The following is a 17,310-nucleotide window of genomic DNA, read 5'->3' on the forward strand; positions in this document are numbered from 1 at the left end:
GAAATATTCTGGTTTCCCTTATTCCCCCCCCCCCCCAGATTATTACCCTAAGAGACTACATACCAAAAATCATTGGACCAGATGCTTTTAACCAATACATTGGTGCTTACAAAGGCTATGTTCCCACAATTAATCCTTCAGTATCCAATGTATTTACTACGGCAGCTTTTCGCTTTGGCCATGCTGCAATTCATCCAGTCATAAAGAGACTCGACGTACAGTATCAGAATGATCCAAATCTTCCTAATCTTCAATTGCACGAAGCTTTTTTTACCCCGTGGAGACTTATTAAAGAAGGTACTTTGTTTAATACTATCACATCTTCTTGCATTACTGCAAAGTTATTAGCAACTTGTAAAACAGGGAGATTTTGTCTTGATTTCATCATTGTTCAGACTGTTAAACAGACCATGAAGAGCAAGTGCTGAGGTGTTTTTCTCTTCTTGACTAGCATTTCCAAAGTCATATAAAAAAACCAAAATAAATTGAAATATTCAGTTATTTTATCTGTGTGGAATGAATTACAGCTTGGGGGGACAAGGGAGAAGAGTGAAAGGTTTGTGTAGCCTTACTGTTTTAATAATTATAATTACTGTACCCCACACATCTGACTCGGTTTCCCCAGCCTCTTTGGGCAGCTTTCAACAAAATATAAAGGAGCAAAACATCAAACATTAAAAGCTTCTCAAAACAGGGTTGCCTTCAGAAGTCTACAAAAGGTCATAAAATAGTTTGACTCTGACATCTGGTGGGAGGGTGTTCCACAGGGCGGGCACAACTACCAAGAAGGCCTTCTGCCTGATTCCCTGTAACTTCCTCCATGAGGGAATCGCCAGAAGTCCCCTTGGAGCCCTGTTGTTGTTATTAGCTTTACAGCACAATACTATGTATATCTGGTCAGAAATAAGCCTTATTAAATGAGTCTTACTCCCAGATAAATATGATAAGGTTGCAGCCCTATCTTAATAACAAGTTTCCATATGACTGCATCCAATCAAATCAAGATCAAAGTAAACCTACTGCTGGACTTTAATTACCAATCACATCTAACTTGTCCATTCAGTCCAATGGATCTACTCTGAGTAGGGCTTAATTGGCTGCAACCCATTAAAAATTGTACATAGTTGAAAACGCTGGCAGTATTAAGGTAACTTCAACAGTATTATATATCTATAAGGGTGTAAAATGAGGTTGGAGAAAACCGATTTAGATGGATATACAAGAATATGCAGGAATTATGGGTAAATTAAAAGAACCTTGGAAGGGGAAGGAGGAAAGTCATTGAATGTATGGGTATAATAAAAGATGTTAATGTGGAAATGAAAACCTGAAAACTTTAATAAAAAATTCAAGTTCAAAAAAATGTTATAAATAGTACTTGTCTTTCTCTAGAGAATTATAGTTAGCTTATTTATACATTTGATAAAGAAAAATAATGAAAATAATATTGCCATTATTTGCCTAACAATACTCAGTGGAAGATGTTAATATCTTTAAATCCTTGTTGCTTGGTTTTTTGTCGTTATTTAAACTAGAAGAAAAATGCATGCAAAGCTGTTAAAGCACAATTCATAGTTAGTGAAGGGTCCTATGACTTTTGCACTTATCTTAAGACAGTGCTGGATTTGTGGCTGCATACATTTATTTAAAGCATTTTTATCCTGTTTCTCACTCCAAAATGCCCATGATAAGACAGACACTTTCAAATGTCAGTGATAAGACAGTCCTTGCTCTGAGGCCTGCAATCTAAAATACGTGACGCACACACAAAAATGGACTGGGAGGGAGGTAGATTTTTGACAGAGGTTTTGTAACAACCAGCTGGGGTGGAAATATTTCAAGGGCAGCAGGAACCCAAAAGCTGTTGGTCTTTCAGCAGAGGTGATCGAGTGGCTCGCCTCTTCCCCTCTCCTACCTTCTCTTTGTAACCTTCTCTTTGTACTCTTAGGTGGCTTGGATCCCCTGCTAAGAGGAACTTTGGCAACTGCTGCAAAACTGCAGGTACAGGATCAGCTGCTGAATGAGGAGCTAACCAAGAAGCTATTGGTGTTGTCTCATAATGGCTCTTTGGATTTAGCATCATTAGATTTACAGCGGGGACGTGATCATGGACTCCCAGGTATACTGCGTTCTTTAAAAATACATCTTGTCGTAGTAGTAGCAGCAGCAGGATTTGTGTGTTGCCTGTGCCAAAGCCTCTAGGTGACTTGTAACATATTATAGGAAAGGTAAAGGTACCCCTGCCCATACAGGCCAGTCTTGACAGACTCTAGGGTTGTGCGCTCATCTCACTCTAGAGGCCGGGAGCCAGCGCTGTCCGCAGACACTTCCGGGTCACGTGGCCAGCGTGACGAAGCTGCTCCGGCGAACCGGCACCAGAGCAGCACACGGAAACACCATTTACCTTCCCGCTATACAGCGGTACCTATTTATCTACTTGCACTTAAGGGTGCTTTCGAACCGCTAGGTGGGCAGGAGCTGGGACCGAACAACGGGAGCTCACCCCGCCGCGGGGATTCGAACAGCCGACCATGCGATCGGCAAGTCCTAGGCGCTGAGGTTTTACCCACAGTGCCACCCGCGTCCCATAACATATTATAGCACTGAGCAATAGGGTTTTGCAGGCAGTGTTGATTTGAGGTCCCTGCAAAGCCCCTTTTGGCCAAGCCCCACCCATCATATATGATATCAGGTGTAGAGCAGGTGGGTGTGGATTGTTCAAAACAGCCTCACTAGCCAAAGTGGGAGGCCTAGCCAGATTAATAGAAGAGACATCTGTGTGTGCAAAGCAAAGCCCCGATTTTGTTGATCCCTCTTACCTTCTTAACCACCCCACCAGCTGTTCTTGAGGGGTCTGGGACTCTCTGGAACAGAATGGGATGTGGTGCAGAGGGCTACAGTAAATGGTTGGGGTTGTCAGCCAAAATTAGGTGGCCTGACTTCTAGAAATGGAAGTGCGTCCTCTAAGGCACCATTGGATACAACCCAATGAATTTACTAGAATGTAATATTATTGTATTAGCAATCAGTGCACTATGGTTGTTTATTTCATTTTAATAGCAGCTGAGCATAGTTTTACTTTCGCACACTCTTTCCTGCTTAGTTAAAGCCTTTAAGAACATTTTGATCTACAACTTCAGTTTGTCTTTATCAGCAGTTTCCACACCTCCTTACAAATTATGTATGTTATGTTATTAACATGGTATACGTTGTTATCTTAATTAGGAGAACACAGCCTGTTCTCCCACTTCAAGCCAGGCTACATTTAGTCCTTAAAACAGGCACAAATGGTCCACAGCGAGCTTCTCATCATCAGCCACCCATTCCAGAAAAGAGCTAGAACAGATCTATTGACTAGTTTGTGCATTGGATTGAATAACACCAAAGCAGATTTAGTACAAATCCCAGTACTCAAGAATTACAACCTGTATCTACATTTGTCTTATTATATTTTCCTATGGTACCAGAATCACTTGTACGCAATGCTGGTATATCATAATGTTGTACTGGTTCAAGCATAAAATACACCCTATATAAAGCATCCACTTACTGCCTCAAAGCTTAATTTGAAGCAAGACACCAGTCTGGTGTGGCTGTGTGGATAGGGCACTGGACTTGGCTTTGGGAGACCTGTCTCAAATCCCCACTCAGCCATTAATGGCCTTCTTGGTAGTAGAACACCCTCCCATCAGATGTCAAGGAAATAAACAACTATCTGACTTTTAGAATACACCTGAAGGCAGCCCCCTGTAATGGGAAATTTTAAATGTCTGATGTTTAAATGTATGTTCTGTAAGCTGTCCAGAGTGGCTGCAGAAACCCAGTCAGATGGGTGGGGTATTAATAATAATAAATAATAAGCACATTTCATGATTTCCCTCACCCCCGCCTGCAACAAATCATTGTCTCTCAACCTGGTCTACTTACAAAGTTGTTATGAAGATTGCATTTGATAAGCACCCTGAAAAGATGGGTGGGATATTAATGTGACAAATACATTTTTCAGGAGGCCAGCAGACCACTAGTAATAATTTATTTTATTATTTGCTATTACATTTCTTGTTTCCCCCAAAGAGCTCAAGGTGTCATAAACACTTCTCCCCCCCCCCCCGCTCCAGTTTATCTTCACAACAACCCTTTGAGGTAGGTCAGGCTGAGAGGCAATGGCTATGGCCCAAAGTCACCCCACAGGGTTCATGGTTCCCAGGTACACCTTCCCAGGTATGAACTCTAACCATTCCTCCACACTGTCCCCATTCACCTCTAAGGATCATGCCTCGCATATTTCAGATCAGAGTGAAGGGATTCCAGGTCCAAGAGTATCACTGCAGGTAGGCTTGCATCAAGCACTTTAGGAACTGGGCAGAGCTCTCACAGGAAGCTGTCAGGGCTCCCGCTGGGAAACCTTGTTTGATTCGTTCTACGAATGCCATATTTGTAGGCTACAACGACTGGCGAGAATTCTGTGACCTGCCGAGGCTAAGGACGGAAAGCGACCTGGCAAAAGCGATACAGAACAGGAAGACAGTGGAAAAAATCATGGGACTGTACAAAAACCCTGACAACATAGATTTGTGGCTAGCGGGCATAGTAGAAAGCATGCTTCCAGATGCCAGAACAGGTCCACTGTTTGCATGCATAATTGGAAAACAAATGAAAGCATTGAGAGATGGTGATCGGTAAGTTTACTTGTATTGTTCCTTCCATTAGCCCTGCTTAGGCATTATTAGCTGTTCTCTGTCTCTGCTTTTCCAGGCCAAACATACCCAATTCCCTCAACTGTTCCTCACAAGGCTTGGTTTCCAGACCCTTTATCATTTTGGTCTCCCTCCTCTGCACACATTCCAGCTTGTCAATATCCTTCTTAAATTGTAGTGCCCAGAAATGGACACAGTACTCCAGGTGTGGTCTGACCAAGGCAGAATAGAACGGGACTATTACTTTCCTTGATTGGGACACTATATTTCTGTTGATGCATCCTAGAATAGCATTAGCTTTTTATGATGCTGCATCACACTGCTGACTCATGATAAGCTTGTGGTCTACTAAGACCCCTAGATCCTTGTCATGTGTACTACTAGAAAGCTACTAGAAAGGTGTCCCCCCCATCTTATATTTATGCCGCTGGTTTTTTCTGCCTAAGTGTAGAACCTTACATTTGTCCGTATTGAAATTCCTGTGGCTCAGATCTCCAATCTGTTAAGGTCATCTTGAATCCTGATTCTTTCTTCTGTTCTTCTGTAGCATTATTTGCCTCTCCCATTTCAATGTCATCTGTAAATTTGATGAGCAAATTTGAGGATGGCAGCTAACACGCTTGTCTTTGCTGTCCCTCATGCAATTCTAATCACACAGGGGATTAGAATACCTGAAAAGGATATTTATTAAACTGGATTTGGTAAAAAACAAACTTTGATACAGGATTGCCAAATGTTTCAGAAGTCTGATATCTAGGTGGGGCCAACTGGTGGAACATAATACACTGTGGCCTACACTCCTGTCCTGCAATATTTTTGGTCTTGTTTCTACATAGATTTTGGTGGGAAAACGACAATGTTTTCACTGAAGATCAAAGGCAAGAACTCAGAAAATATTCCTTATCCAGATTAATCTGTGATAACACTGGTCTCACTGAAGTGCCCCTTGATGCCTTCATACTTGGGAAATTTCCTAAAGATTTTGAGTCTTGTGAAAATATACCCAGTGTTCATTTAGGAGCTTGGCAGGAAACGTTTCACCCAGGTAATTCTAAAAATTAATATCCTCTCTTTTGTCAAATATTTGGAATGTTTAGAAATGAGGAGAATGCTGGAGGTTTTGACAGCTGGGATGAAATGGTCTGAGTATCTTCTTGCTACCAGGCAAAGCTGTGTTTCATTCCTTTGCATTTGGCAAAAGGAATGAAAGGGTATGAGAGGGTACAATAGCCCAGACTCTGCATTCATCATCTGAGGCCTTTGAACAGGGATAGAAAAGCTGCAGCTCTCCAAATGTGGCTGGACTTATAATGATAGTAATCTTATTATTTCTACCCCGTCCTACAGCGGGGTCCAGCTCCCATAATTGCTGACCAAGAGCGGTCATAGAATATCTTGACTCAAGATTAGTAATTTCAGTTCCCCGAGTTGCTCGTTTTTCCACACTTAAATTTAGTTTTGCAGCAATTTGTGTTTTAATTCACATGAAAATTTATCAGCATTTTAGTACAAATTTATCTTAACAAAAACAGTATATGCAGTTTTGACTGATGTACACTAATGTATTATGTATATTTTTAAAAAATGTTGTGTTTTTGCTTCTAGAGTTGAATTGTGGTTTCCCAACAAGAGTGGAACATGGTGACTTTGTCCATTGTTCAGAGGCAGGGAAACTCACTGTTACCTACTCATGCCACCAAGGATATGAGCTATTAGGAGAAGAACAATTGTCCTGTATACAGGGGAAATGGAATTTGAAAGCACCGGTCTGCCAAGGTGCCTATGGTTTTTAAGTTTTGTCTGCTACCTTCTAGCAAGAATGGCATTGCCACATTGGAATATTTAAACATGAATAATTTTAGAGGGCTGAATAAACTTGGATCCTGCAGTCTATTGTGAAAATTCATTTATCTTCTGAGGTCACTCTTGATGCTGCCATCAATAAATTTCTTTTTCAGCTTACTTACAGTTTCTAGCTGTAGAGCCTGAGAATTCACACATTCCAGGGCTTACTGAGACAAAAACGTGAAACAAATTGCAAAGAGATTTGAAAAGATATAAAGCGTACTCTTCTTTCTTCGCTTTAATCTGATCTCACAAATCATCTTTGGTCCCTTATTTTAAGAAGACGTGATCGTCCCCACAAACCATTACTCTGCTCCATATATTTGTGAGTTAAGCAACAGACTGAGCCAAGTCTCCCAGAATGCAACTAAAACATAACCCAAACTGGGCAGCTTGCCTGACCACACTCATTCTTGCTCTCAGTGTAAAGGAATACAGATCAAAAGGAAGCAGTAGGATTCACAGAATCATAGGATGCTTTAATGCCCATGGAGGGCCTGTGTGCATTTTGAAAAACTAAAAAGCTTGTAGGATTTAATTAGCAGCAGGCATTAACAGGGTTTAGCCAGGATATCCATAGCCATATCCAAGTTTTTTGCCTGAGAAATAAAATAAGACTGCATCTGATCAGCTCGTTCTTTACTACAGGAAGAAAAAGCTTTCTGCTGCTAGCACCTTTTTCAAACATATATTGCTGCATTTTTATTTGGTTGCACCAAAAATATAGAACAAAATGCATTGAGGCATGCCCAGGGATGTGGGGGTTCTTTCTGCAAAGAAACACCCCCCGCCAACTATAATATTATTTGTCTCTTCATTGCCGCAGTTGGGGAAACAAACAAAAAAAAGTAGTGCTCAAATTGAAGAGTATATGCTTCCAGGTGGTCAGATATTTTACTACACCACTATTTTGGGGGCAGGGGCACTTGTCCCACAATTAGGCAGAGTGAGGAGTCCATCCCAGGTGACTGATCCTTGGGTGGGGAAGCTGTTTCAGTGAAATGTTGGAGGACACGGCTGTTAGCTATTTGTGATTTTTTTAAAAAGAAGCCTTACGCAAGACTTGAAATTCATTTCTCTCCCTTGAGCCCAAGAGAGGGTTTAGTCCCTTTTGTTTTCAAAACTTCTTCATAGCAGCGCATAGCTTGCCTGTTCTCACAAACTCCTCCAGACAGCATCTGATTGAAGTCACCACTCTAATCAAAGAATCAACCAAGAAAATAACCAACCAACTGCCAGCTCCCAACTTTCCCCAGGACCATTTATTCTTTGTGAAATACATTTATAACTCAAATACAATATAAATACTAACAACCGCTGCCTGTGTCCTGTGGCTTGCACCACACCTGCTCTTTCAGATGTGGTAGGAAATTATGTCCTATTGCCAGTGCAATCCAAAGACCAATCCAATTGACTTCTGTATATGGACAAGGAAAGGACATGATCAAGTCTGGTTTGGGAACTGTGAAAGAGATAGAATGCCTTAAAATGTGAGCTGAACAAATTTTTCCCCATCTTTAACACTAGGAAGGCCCAGAAAGAGAGATTGCCTTCTTCTTTGAGTTACTATCATGATCCCCTCCTTCGCATTATAAAAACTATTAGCACAGATGGTTTCCTACTGGATCCAGTAAATCAAGCACCACAGGCACTCAATCCCCCTTCCAATGCCTTGAAAGTGAAGAACTGCATGAGTTCATTTCAATGCATTGCATCAATTTAGGACTTCGCTCTCACTTACATTACATTTCTACAAGTCACTGTACGTAGCTTTTCCCAGCATGTCTGTGCACATGCATATTCAACCTTCATTAAGGGGGAGGAAAGCATCAGGAAGGAGAGAGAAATTTAACAAGCTCATACTGAGGAAGACATTACAACAGGTGAATTCATTTGCATGCAGGAGCTACAGTTGGTACTCAGTTAGGCCCGCTTATCAACATTGCTTGGAAGAGACAGTGATTCAGATAATGGTACACTTGAAATGAAATAGGGATAGGGAATTGTAACTCTTTTAGTCACATCCTGTGAGTCCCCTGAATTTTTTCCACCTAGTTGCGAAGCAAAGAAAGAGATGAATTATAATAATATTTTGCCCCCTAGCATATTAATATTCTGGCAACAAGCTGAATGGAAAAACTTGCGTGAACCAGTCGTTTATTCTCCAATAGGTGGTTAATATGTTAAACTATGTACGGCAGGCTATGGAAACAAGCAGTGGAATGGGAAGTGCACTAAGTCAAAAGAAAAACACAATCCTAGGCTGCTTGCATGGCTGTTAGTTCAGTTAGCTCTTCCTTTGCTCGATGTGTGTTTATGCAATGTATAGCTAGGACTCAGCCAGAATGGTGAAGAAAATGTGATTTATATGCGTTCTGTGTGCAATATAACTTTGTGCCATCAGGTGGTGACATGGAGCCCCGTTTTTCTCTACCTGTTTTCCCTGTTTAAGTTTACAACACTTTAAACTGAAACACTTCTTTCATGTGTCTAGATCCAGCCACAGTGAAGCAAATTATGAATAAATTAATAAAAAAGTATCTGGTTGAACAAATCTTGGTTGGTTTTTTTTCAAATTCTTTACAACAGCAGCTCCCAAACCCTTTTAGGCTTGAGGGCCCCTTTGAAATGTAAGAAACTCAAGAACTCAGTTTCCCCTACCTAAGAAAGAGGCAAAACACCCAAAAAAGGAGGTTTGATTTCTGTTCTGGAAAAATAAGCAAACAACAGCAGTTTCTAATACTGTTTCTATTTCCATCAGAACTCTCTTGATGCTAGTGCAGACTGCCCATGCATATCTGGGTTTATTAAGCCAGAATTAATAGCTTATCCTTTTGTGCAAATGCAGCATATTTTAGGATCCGCCTTCTAGAAATACACTTTGAGTTTATAACTTTGTTTTAACTTTTGTGTTTCTCTTTAGACATCAACGAATGTAAAAATAAAACCAATCCCCCATGCCACTCCTCTGCTCAATGTGTCAATACCCAAGGCTCATTCCAGTGTCTTTGCACAGATCCCTATGAACTGGCAGAAGATGGGAAATCATGCAAAGGTGAGGTGACTGCACTGCTTTGCTGGTTAAAACTTAGCAACATAAAACAATGAGGATATCTCAAAGTCATTCTCTGTCATTCACACATGCTGTAGTCATTTATGTGAGAACCATTGTAATTATCTTCCGCTGTTTCATACTTATCAACACTGAATGATCACAGCAGACTTCTAAATGTAAGGGTCACTGTAAAGAACACAAACCAACCACTGTGGTAGGTGTGTGTGTGTGTGTGTGTGTGTGTGTGTGTGTGAGAGAGAGAGAGAGAGAGAGAGAGAGAGAGAGAGAGAGAGACTGGCTTAAGTCTGCTTCCTGGCTAAGTAGAAGTGAGAACTCAGGTGTTGAGAGTCCAAGGAGGCAGTCTTTGTAGTTTTGGATACTGTAACAAAGGCAGGGGTGCCAATAAAATACTGGAGGGGCCCAAGTGAGCCCTACCCCACATAATTGATTACATGACACGGCACCTCACCCATGTCCATTAACTTGGGGGCCCTCAAATATTTTTTGCGAGGGGTGAAGGGACCTCGGCCACTAGGAGTTGGCTCCTATGAACAAAGGTGTGGGAAAACATGTCTGACATTTTCTTCTTCTGAACAACAGCAGCAGCAATAACTCTCACTGGTGGGATTAGAGAAACTTCCTCATTCCCTTTTATGTCATGTACGTATGGCAATTCCAGGACTTGTGCTACCATATGAAATTCAGTATAATCCTTGGATAGTTAATAACAATTTTTGAACCAGCGGGTGGCCCGCACAGCCAGGCTGCATTTATGTTCCTTTACATGCCATAAATCCTTTTGTGCTTGATTAAATGCCTCAGTCTTAGCTTTTCCAATCAGTAAACAGCTAGTTATTTATTTAGTTTTACACTAAAAGGGAAAGGGTTTAGGCCCAGGCAGTTATTATGGTTCTAAACTGAAGTTAAAGAAGTTTGGGTGTCTGATAAACATAACTGCCATGCCCATTAGAGGTCTCTGAAAAGAACTGTCTGCCTACAAGATGACTGCAGTCTGGCCCACAGAGAGCTGGTGTGTGGAGCAGCACTCCTGAGGTTCTCTTCAAAGGAAGAGTATCAAAAGTTATTTCCTTGAGAGAAGGATTTGTAATAATTTGGAAAATCAATAAACATATTTGTCAGGGAGGGAGACTTAGGGTAGCAATGCAGAATCCTCAGGCCAGAGGAGCACTGACACCACACCCCAGGCATGTCTTCTGGAACTGCTTCTGGGGCTGACCCTACATGCTCTCCCTCTTCCGCTTCATAGTCCTTATTCTCATTTCTTGAAGTGAAGGACTCTGGCTCTAGGGTTATGGCAGGCCTTAGGTTTGAATTCTAAGCAGACATTTATAAGAAAGGTCACAGGGATCAAACTGTATTCAACATGTCTGTCTGAGCTGCATTCATCCTGGTGGGCCACAAGCTATGCAGGTCTGCATCATAAGCAGATAAGTCAAGTTCACCAGCCTTTCTCTCCAAGTAAGCTTGGGGACTCGTTGGCAGTTGACATAATAAAAATACAGAACTGTGAAGGCAGTCTGGATGAGATAACTAAAGCAAATCTTGAGCTGCCTGTGATTTGCTTGTTAGCCCAGAAGAGCATCCCAAGTTGCAAATGATTGGTACGGTAGTGTTGTAGAGCAATTGAAAAATGATTAGTGTGAATTACATTATTCCAGCAACTTCAGACTTCTAACTAAAGTGCTCTTAACATCTGTAAGAGGTCTAATAATGTTTTATGCTGCGCACTCATTCAACCTCCATTCATACTTGGAACATGCCAGGATGTCTTAAATTATTCTTATTTATTACACTTGAATGCTGCTTTCTCCAACTCGGGGCAGCTGACATTGGTATCTTCCCATCACAACTACCCTTGTGAAGTAGGTCTGAGATTGTCCAAAGCTATCTAACAAATGAGTCTAGAAGCCAGTACTATTTGGTCCACATCTAACATTAAGACCACTACTGCAGACTGTCCCTCATGCTAGGATTTTTTGTTAATCATTCTGAAACTGACAGTTCTGACTAAGGCATACTGTATCTTAGTTTTGTTGCAACCCAGTTTGCCCTAGGAGGAATGCTTTACCTCACAGACCTCTTCCTGGAGTCCTGTTCCAAATTAAATGGAAAGTGTGGAAGCTGGAGTAGAAGGGAGGCTACTGCAAACCTATGAAGTTTGTTGTCTGAAGGCAACAACACTACTCATCTGTCAAAAATAAGCCTATTGCTGTACATAAAATGTGAAGTAGAAATCCTTGGGTCTTTTTGGTGTCTTGTTTCTTTTGTCCTTGGTTTGAAGCATGATAGTTGCTTTTTCTATTAAGTTGTTAAAAACCTTTTGATGGCACTGTTTTAATTATTCCTTACTTCATTTGTCTAATGTGCCTAATAACCATTCAACCTGTAACAGATAGCTTGCAGTTTTGTTCCTCAGATGACTCTGTTCCTAACACTTGTTTGGAGATTAATCTTCTTAATCGTCTTCTTCTAGGGAGGGAAAAAACCTCTTGATTGAATTTTGCTTTGCTTTTAATTATTGTTATATGCTTACATAATACCAGCACTTTTGCATGGGTATTTTCATTTACAATATAGACTGTTCATTTCACTGATCTTTGAAAGAATCTTTATAGGCCAACAAGCAGGGCCCTGCATCAGAATGCTGCACTGTATTCCTAGCAAACCTAAGGCCGAGGGGTTGTTTATCCAAGGATCTCCACACCTAAACAAGGCAGAAATTATTCTCAACTTTGGCAATGGTGAGGACAGGAACAGAAGTGTGACTTTGAGGGCAGCCCATACTTGCCCTGTACATGTGAATAATGTATGGCCATCAGCTTGGATGGCTTTAAAAGAGGATTGGACACATTCATGGATGACAAGGCTATCAACGCTATCTTGCCTTTTAATACCAGTTGCTGTGATCACAAGTGGGCAGGGTGCTGTTGCCAGTGTGGTGTAGTGGTTAAGAGCGGTTGACTCGTAATCTGGTGAACCGGGTTCGCGTCCACGCTCCTCCACATGCAGCTGCTGGGTGACCTTGGGCTAGTCACACTTCTCGGAAGTCTCTCAGCCTCACACACCTCACAGAGTGTTTGTTGTGGGGGAGGAAGGGAAAGGAGAATGTTAGCCGCTTTGAGACTCCTTCGGGTAGTGATAAAGCAGGATATCAAATCCAAACTCTTCTTCTTCTCCTCCTCCTCCTTCTCCTCCTCCTTCTTCTCCTCCTCCTCCTCATGCCCTGCTTGCAGGCATCTGGTCAGCCACTGTGAAAACAGGATGTTGGACTAGATGGGCCATTGACCTGATTCAGGAGGCTGATCTTAAGTTCCTATGAAGGGAGCTGCAATCTTTCAACATTCGTTGTCATTGAGTTCTTATGTTTTAGAATTCCCCCTCCACCCTTAGCTCTTTTCCTTGCAATTTTTCTGCACGCATGCATATACCTCTGGGTCACCCTAAGTATGCTGATTCCTTTGCTCTTCTGGCTACATAAGCACATGGATGGTCAGACTTGGGTCACTATTAGAAGGAATGATTTCTTCAAGGTGCACCAACATAAAAAAAACACCCTGCTTCTGTGATGTTTGGTCCCACTCTGTACCCATAATATGCAGTACCATTATTGGACTAGTCATGTGACCTGCCCACCTCCTGTGGCTCCTATGCACTGGTCAGGGCCAGCCCAATATATTTTGCTACATGAGATGAAGACTAGGGATGGTGACCTTTCCCATTCCATGCACAGAAGCCAACTGGATTGGCAATTAGATTATACTTCAACATTGGCAATGGGACAGCACAATCCATTGCACCTGAAAGAGCAGTTGAACTTAGGAGGTGCAGGGCAGACCACATGCAACTGGGTGCTCCCAACATTTCACTGCCCAGCTTCCTCACCTGGAGTGACCCTGTCACTTTGCCTAATGGTGGGGCTGGTCCCCATACTGGTGTAGTAGAAGATCTGACCCCTGGAAACGTGTGTTCCAAGAATCCTTGGTTTCTAGTACCTGTCCCTGGTATGTCATTGTCTCCTTTTTATCTTTTGTAGAAATCTTGGGAATATAAGCAGTGTAATTATTCTGGTTTCAGACACTCTTGTGGGATTCTGGAAATGATATTGGAATAGAAGGATGGGCCTGAATGCAATTTGGATCTAGTGCGCATGTGCAGACAAAATGGACACACAGAGCCAATGCTTTACTTCCAACCGCAACTGTCTATGCAGAAAAGTAGCTGAAGTGCTCAATTTAATGGACATGGCAGAGGTGAAGCCTACATTAAGAGTGTGTGTGTGTGTGTGTGTGTGTGTGTGTGTGTGTGTGTGGTCCTCAGGCAATGATCCTTGCCATGTGAATAGTAGTATTACAAGTACAAGCCAATGTACTTGATGATGGAACTTGTACAATGTACTTGATGATGGAAGTTGCTTCCACATCATTGTCAAATTGACAACATCAACTGGTCTTTAGTTGTCAAAAAGTTAGCAAGCAAGACTTGAGATTGATCTGCTGTTATTGTCCTGTGGTTTGACCTGCAAATTGAATCCACATATTGGGCTTCTTTGGGAGGAAAGGCAAAATATAAATGTAATAAAATAAGTATTTTCACCCATTCACTACTCTCCTTCTCTCCTCCCACACCCTAGCAAGGCAGACCAATAGCTTGGCTGAGACCCTGGATAGAGAGAGGAGTGATAGAACATTTTTTACAGACAATAGCTACAAGAAACACTCTCAGTCTCAGTCATATAACTCTGTATTTGATCTTTATATTATTTAATGAAATATGAAAAGAAAATCTCATTTGCAGGAGGAGTGATACACTTTGCAAGTGAATTCCATTGCTTGTGGGGGGTTGTCTTTCAATTTTCAAGGCATAAAATATTCTGGTGTCAAATATAGATAGCCTTTGAAAAGATTATATACATTAGAAAGAAAGAAAGAAAGAAAGAAAGAAAGAAAGAAAGAAAGAAAGAAAGAAAGAAAGAAAGACTAGCATTGTTACATGGTGCAGATTGAAGGAAGGCGAGACCCTCAGCCTGCATAAGTTGGAGATCATATACACTGCAGATAGGACAGTTCTGTAGCTTGCCACCAGCCATTGCTACCTAAATCCAAAATAGTATTTCCATTGGTAACAGTGGCAGAGGAGAATTATAAGATGAGTTGTGTGATGACAGCAGACCTCTGAAGTCTCATTGGAAGCATAAAACTACCTACCCGCCTAGTTAAGAAGTATAATTTAACATTTCATTGTTTCAGATTCTGGAAGGCTTTCCAAGGGTTCTCTAGTCTCCATCATTTTAGGTGTAATTGTGTTCAGTTGTTTGGCAGTATCAAGCTGGTTTGTGGTTTGCCGGTGGTAAGTATCAACTGCTTATGGCCTTTCTACCTAGTTGGGCTTTCCCCCACTCCTTCTTTCATAGAATTTTCCATAAGACGTGCTTTCTGCCTAATGACCAAAGTCCTTTTTGTACAACATGGAGGGCAGAAGAATGAACATGCATAGGAGATGGACCCAGGATCCCATTCAAGTAAAGATGTCCCAATGTTTGAACAGATGTGTGAACCTTTGACCTAGTTGTATCATCAAATGAACAAGTATAGGCTGAAGGCAGAGCTTGCCACTACAATGTTCTCTTCTCCACCTGCTGTTCATAATCTCCACAAATGTACTCTGAAAAGAGCTTCTATTTTAGGTGCTGTTTAGGTGATGTATGTATATAGCTCAAGATTTTATACATATATATGTATAAAATCTTGACCTGTATTTAAATATTAACAGTGCTATTTTTCTAGGAAAAGAGGTACCAGGCAGAAATGTTTTAAAACTTAGACTAAAACACTTTGAACAAGATTGGCTGATATCTTGTGCTTTGTTATTTTAAATTTAAATCAATGCACTTGCTATTTCATGGACAGTAGAAATGTTTGGCCAAGATAAGAAAAAGAGGAGACATAAAATGTGTACCCAAATACCAATAGCTTTCGAGAGAAGATTTTGCATGCTTGCTGCTGTTTTCTGTACTCGTACTGCAAGTACACCCAAGAACAGAATTAAGGCTCTGGACTACTTTCAACCCCCCTGCCTTATCCAAAGTTAGACAAATGATGAAAAGTAAGAGCATGTATCCTGCCTTCACTTAAACCTGCCCATCAGCAAGGGTAGCCGATACAGTACCCTCCATATGCTGTGGACTACAGTTCTCAATAGCTGCAAATAATACAAGGATCTGAAATGATGAGGGTTGTCATCCAAAACATATGGAAGGCATCACAATGGCTACCCCAACTCATTAACATAGAGGCCTCTTCCCTTTGGTGCTGTTCTAGGGAGAGTCTGTGGGTAGTATAGGAAGCCGACTTATTCTGAGTCAAATCATTAGCCCATCTAGCTATGGAGGACAACAGATTGGGGAAAACAGGTCTATACTGTTTGGCAGCAATTTCCCAGAGTTGGACAAGATTGTCTCCTAGGTTTGCCTGGAGATGCTGGGGACTGAACCCTTTGTTTGCAAAGCATGTGCTTTACTACCGAGCTTTGGCCCTGCAAATTAGAAAATTGTAAATCAGAACTAGGATTGGTGTGCTGAACACACCCTGGTTCAAATCCCTACTCAGCCATGAACTTCATTGACTTTGGGCCAGCCAATCTCAGTTTCTCTCTCTCTTAGTATCTCTTGTTGTAAGGGGAGACAAATTTACATTCCCAAAGGAATCAAAATCCAAATAAATAAATGGGGGAAATGGAATAAGCTAATCTATTAAGCTCCCTACTAGGTGGTTAGGTCCAACTACAAAAAAGAATTCACAGATGTTTTAGGAGTCTTCAACCACACTGGCTAGCTTTTTGAATGATAGCAACACAAGACTGAAAATCCAACCCAAAATGATTACAACCCAAATTTTAGACATAATTCAGCAAGTAACTGGCCTTCTGCACATCTGGACAGATTGCAAAAGGTGCCTAAGGAAAACATACTGACACTGTAGTTTCTAATTCAGGGTATAAGAGAAATTATTAATTTTTTGGAGCCACTTCAGGCAAAGCTAGTAGCATTGGCAAGACTGTCCGCACTTGAAAGTTAAAGATATAGGACAGCAGGCTATTGCACAAATGGAGCCATGCAATGGATCAATGGCACATCTTTTCATCTGGTGGACAATGTGGGCCATGTAAAATGCTTGTATTAAAACCAATTTAGTCTTACTGACTTCAGTAGGGCCAAGTCCTAAAACCAAGTGCTTCAGCATAACTGAGCTGTAGAACAGGCTATTAAGCTGCAACCCCAAACCATTTATTTTGGAGTAATTCTCACAAAGGAGTCTCACTGAAGTCTATGAAAGTAATTCAGGACTGGCCAAAGAACATGTGGCTTGCTTACTTGAGACCCTAGCATTTAGATGCACCTTGTTGAATGCCATTCAAAGCCCCCAAAATGCTTTCCTTTAGTTCAGCAGGACTTTTCTGGTTCACGTCAATATCTCAGTCGGGGAAATGCTATTCTGGTGGCTCCCTGTTGCTTTTAATGTTGTGTCAAAGGTCCTTAAAGGCTGATCATACAGTTCTTTAAAAGCTGCTGTAAAAGGGGGGGGGGGTTCTCTGTGAGCACAGTGAGTGGAACATGGCAAGGAGTGCATTACCTACAGTACTGACTTATCACAGCAGGTGGCTAGCTTAGCCACTATTATGATGTCTTGACTCTGT

At 41.4% G+C, this 17,310-nt stretch overlaps 1 protein-coding gene across 6 annotated transcripts in view; it reads left to right on the forward strand.

The window, feature by feature from the left end:
• TPO (thyroid peroxidase) overlaps nucleotides 1-17,310 on the forward strand; it is a 550,495-nt gene that overhangs the window by 519,534 nt on the left and 13,651 nt on the right. For 4 of the 6 annotated variants that reach the window (XM_083730134.1, XM_083730132.1, XM_083730130.1 and 1 more), the window contains exons 9-15: nucleotides 39-297; nucleotides 1,949-2,119; nucleotides 4,442-4,679; nucleotides 5,534-5,742; nucleotides 6,303-6,473; nucleotides 9,466-9,597; nucleotides 14,865-14,964. In XM_083730134.1, coding sequence (XP_083586260.1) covers nucleotides 39-297; nucleotides 1,949-2,119; nucleotides 4,442-4,679; nucleotides 5,534-5,742; nucleotides 6,303-6,473; nucleotides 9,466-9,597; nucleotides 14,865-14,964 — 1,280 coding nt within the window. The remainder of the gene's footprint in view (nucleotides 1-38; nucleotides 298-1,948; nucleotides 2,120-4,441; nucleotides 4,680-5,533; nucleotides 5,743-6,302; nucleotides 6,474-9,465; nucleotides 9,598-14,864; nucleotides 14,965-17,310) is intronic. The other 2 variants (XM_083730133.1, XM_083730135.1) reach the window with 1 other exon arrangement.

This window comes from Podarcis gaigeae (assembly GCF_964106915.1).
Source record: "Podarcis gaigeae genome assembly, chromosome: 3".
Classification (NCBI taxonomy): Eukaryota; Metazoa; Chordata; class Lepidosauria; order Squamata; family Lacertidae; genus Podarcis; species Podarcis gaigeae.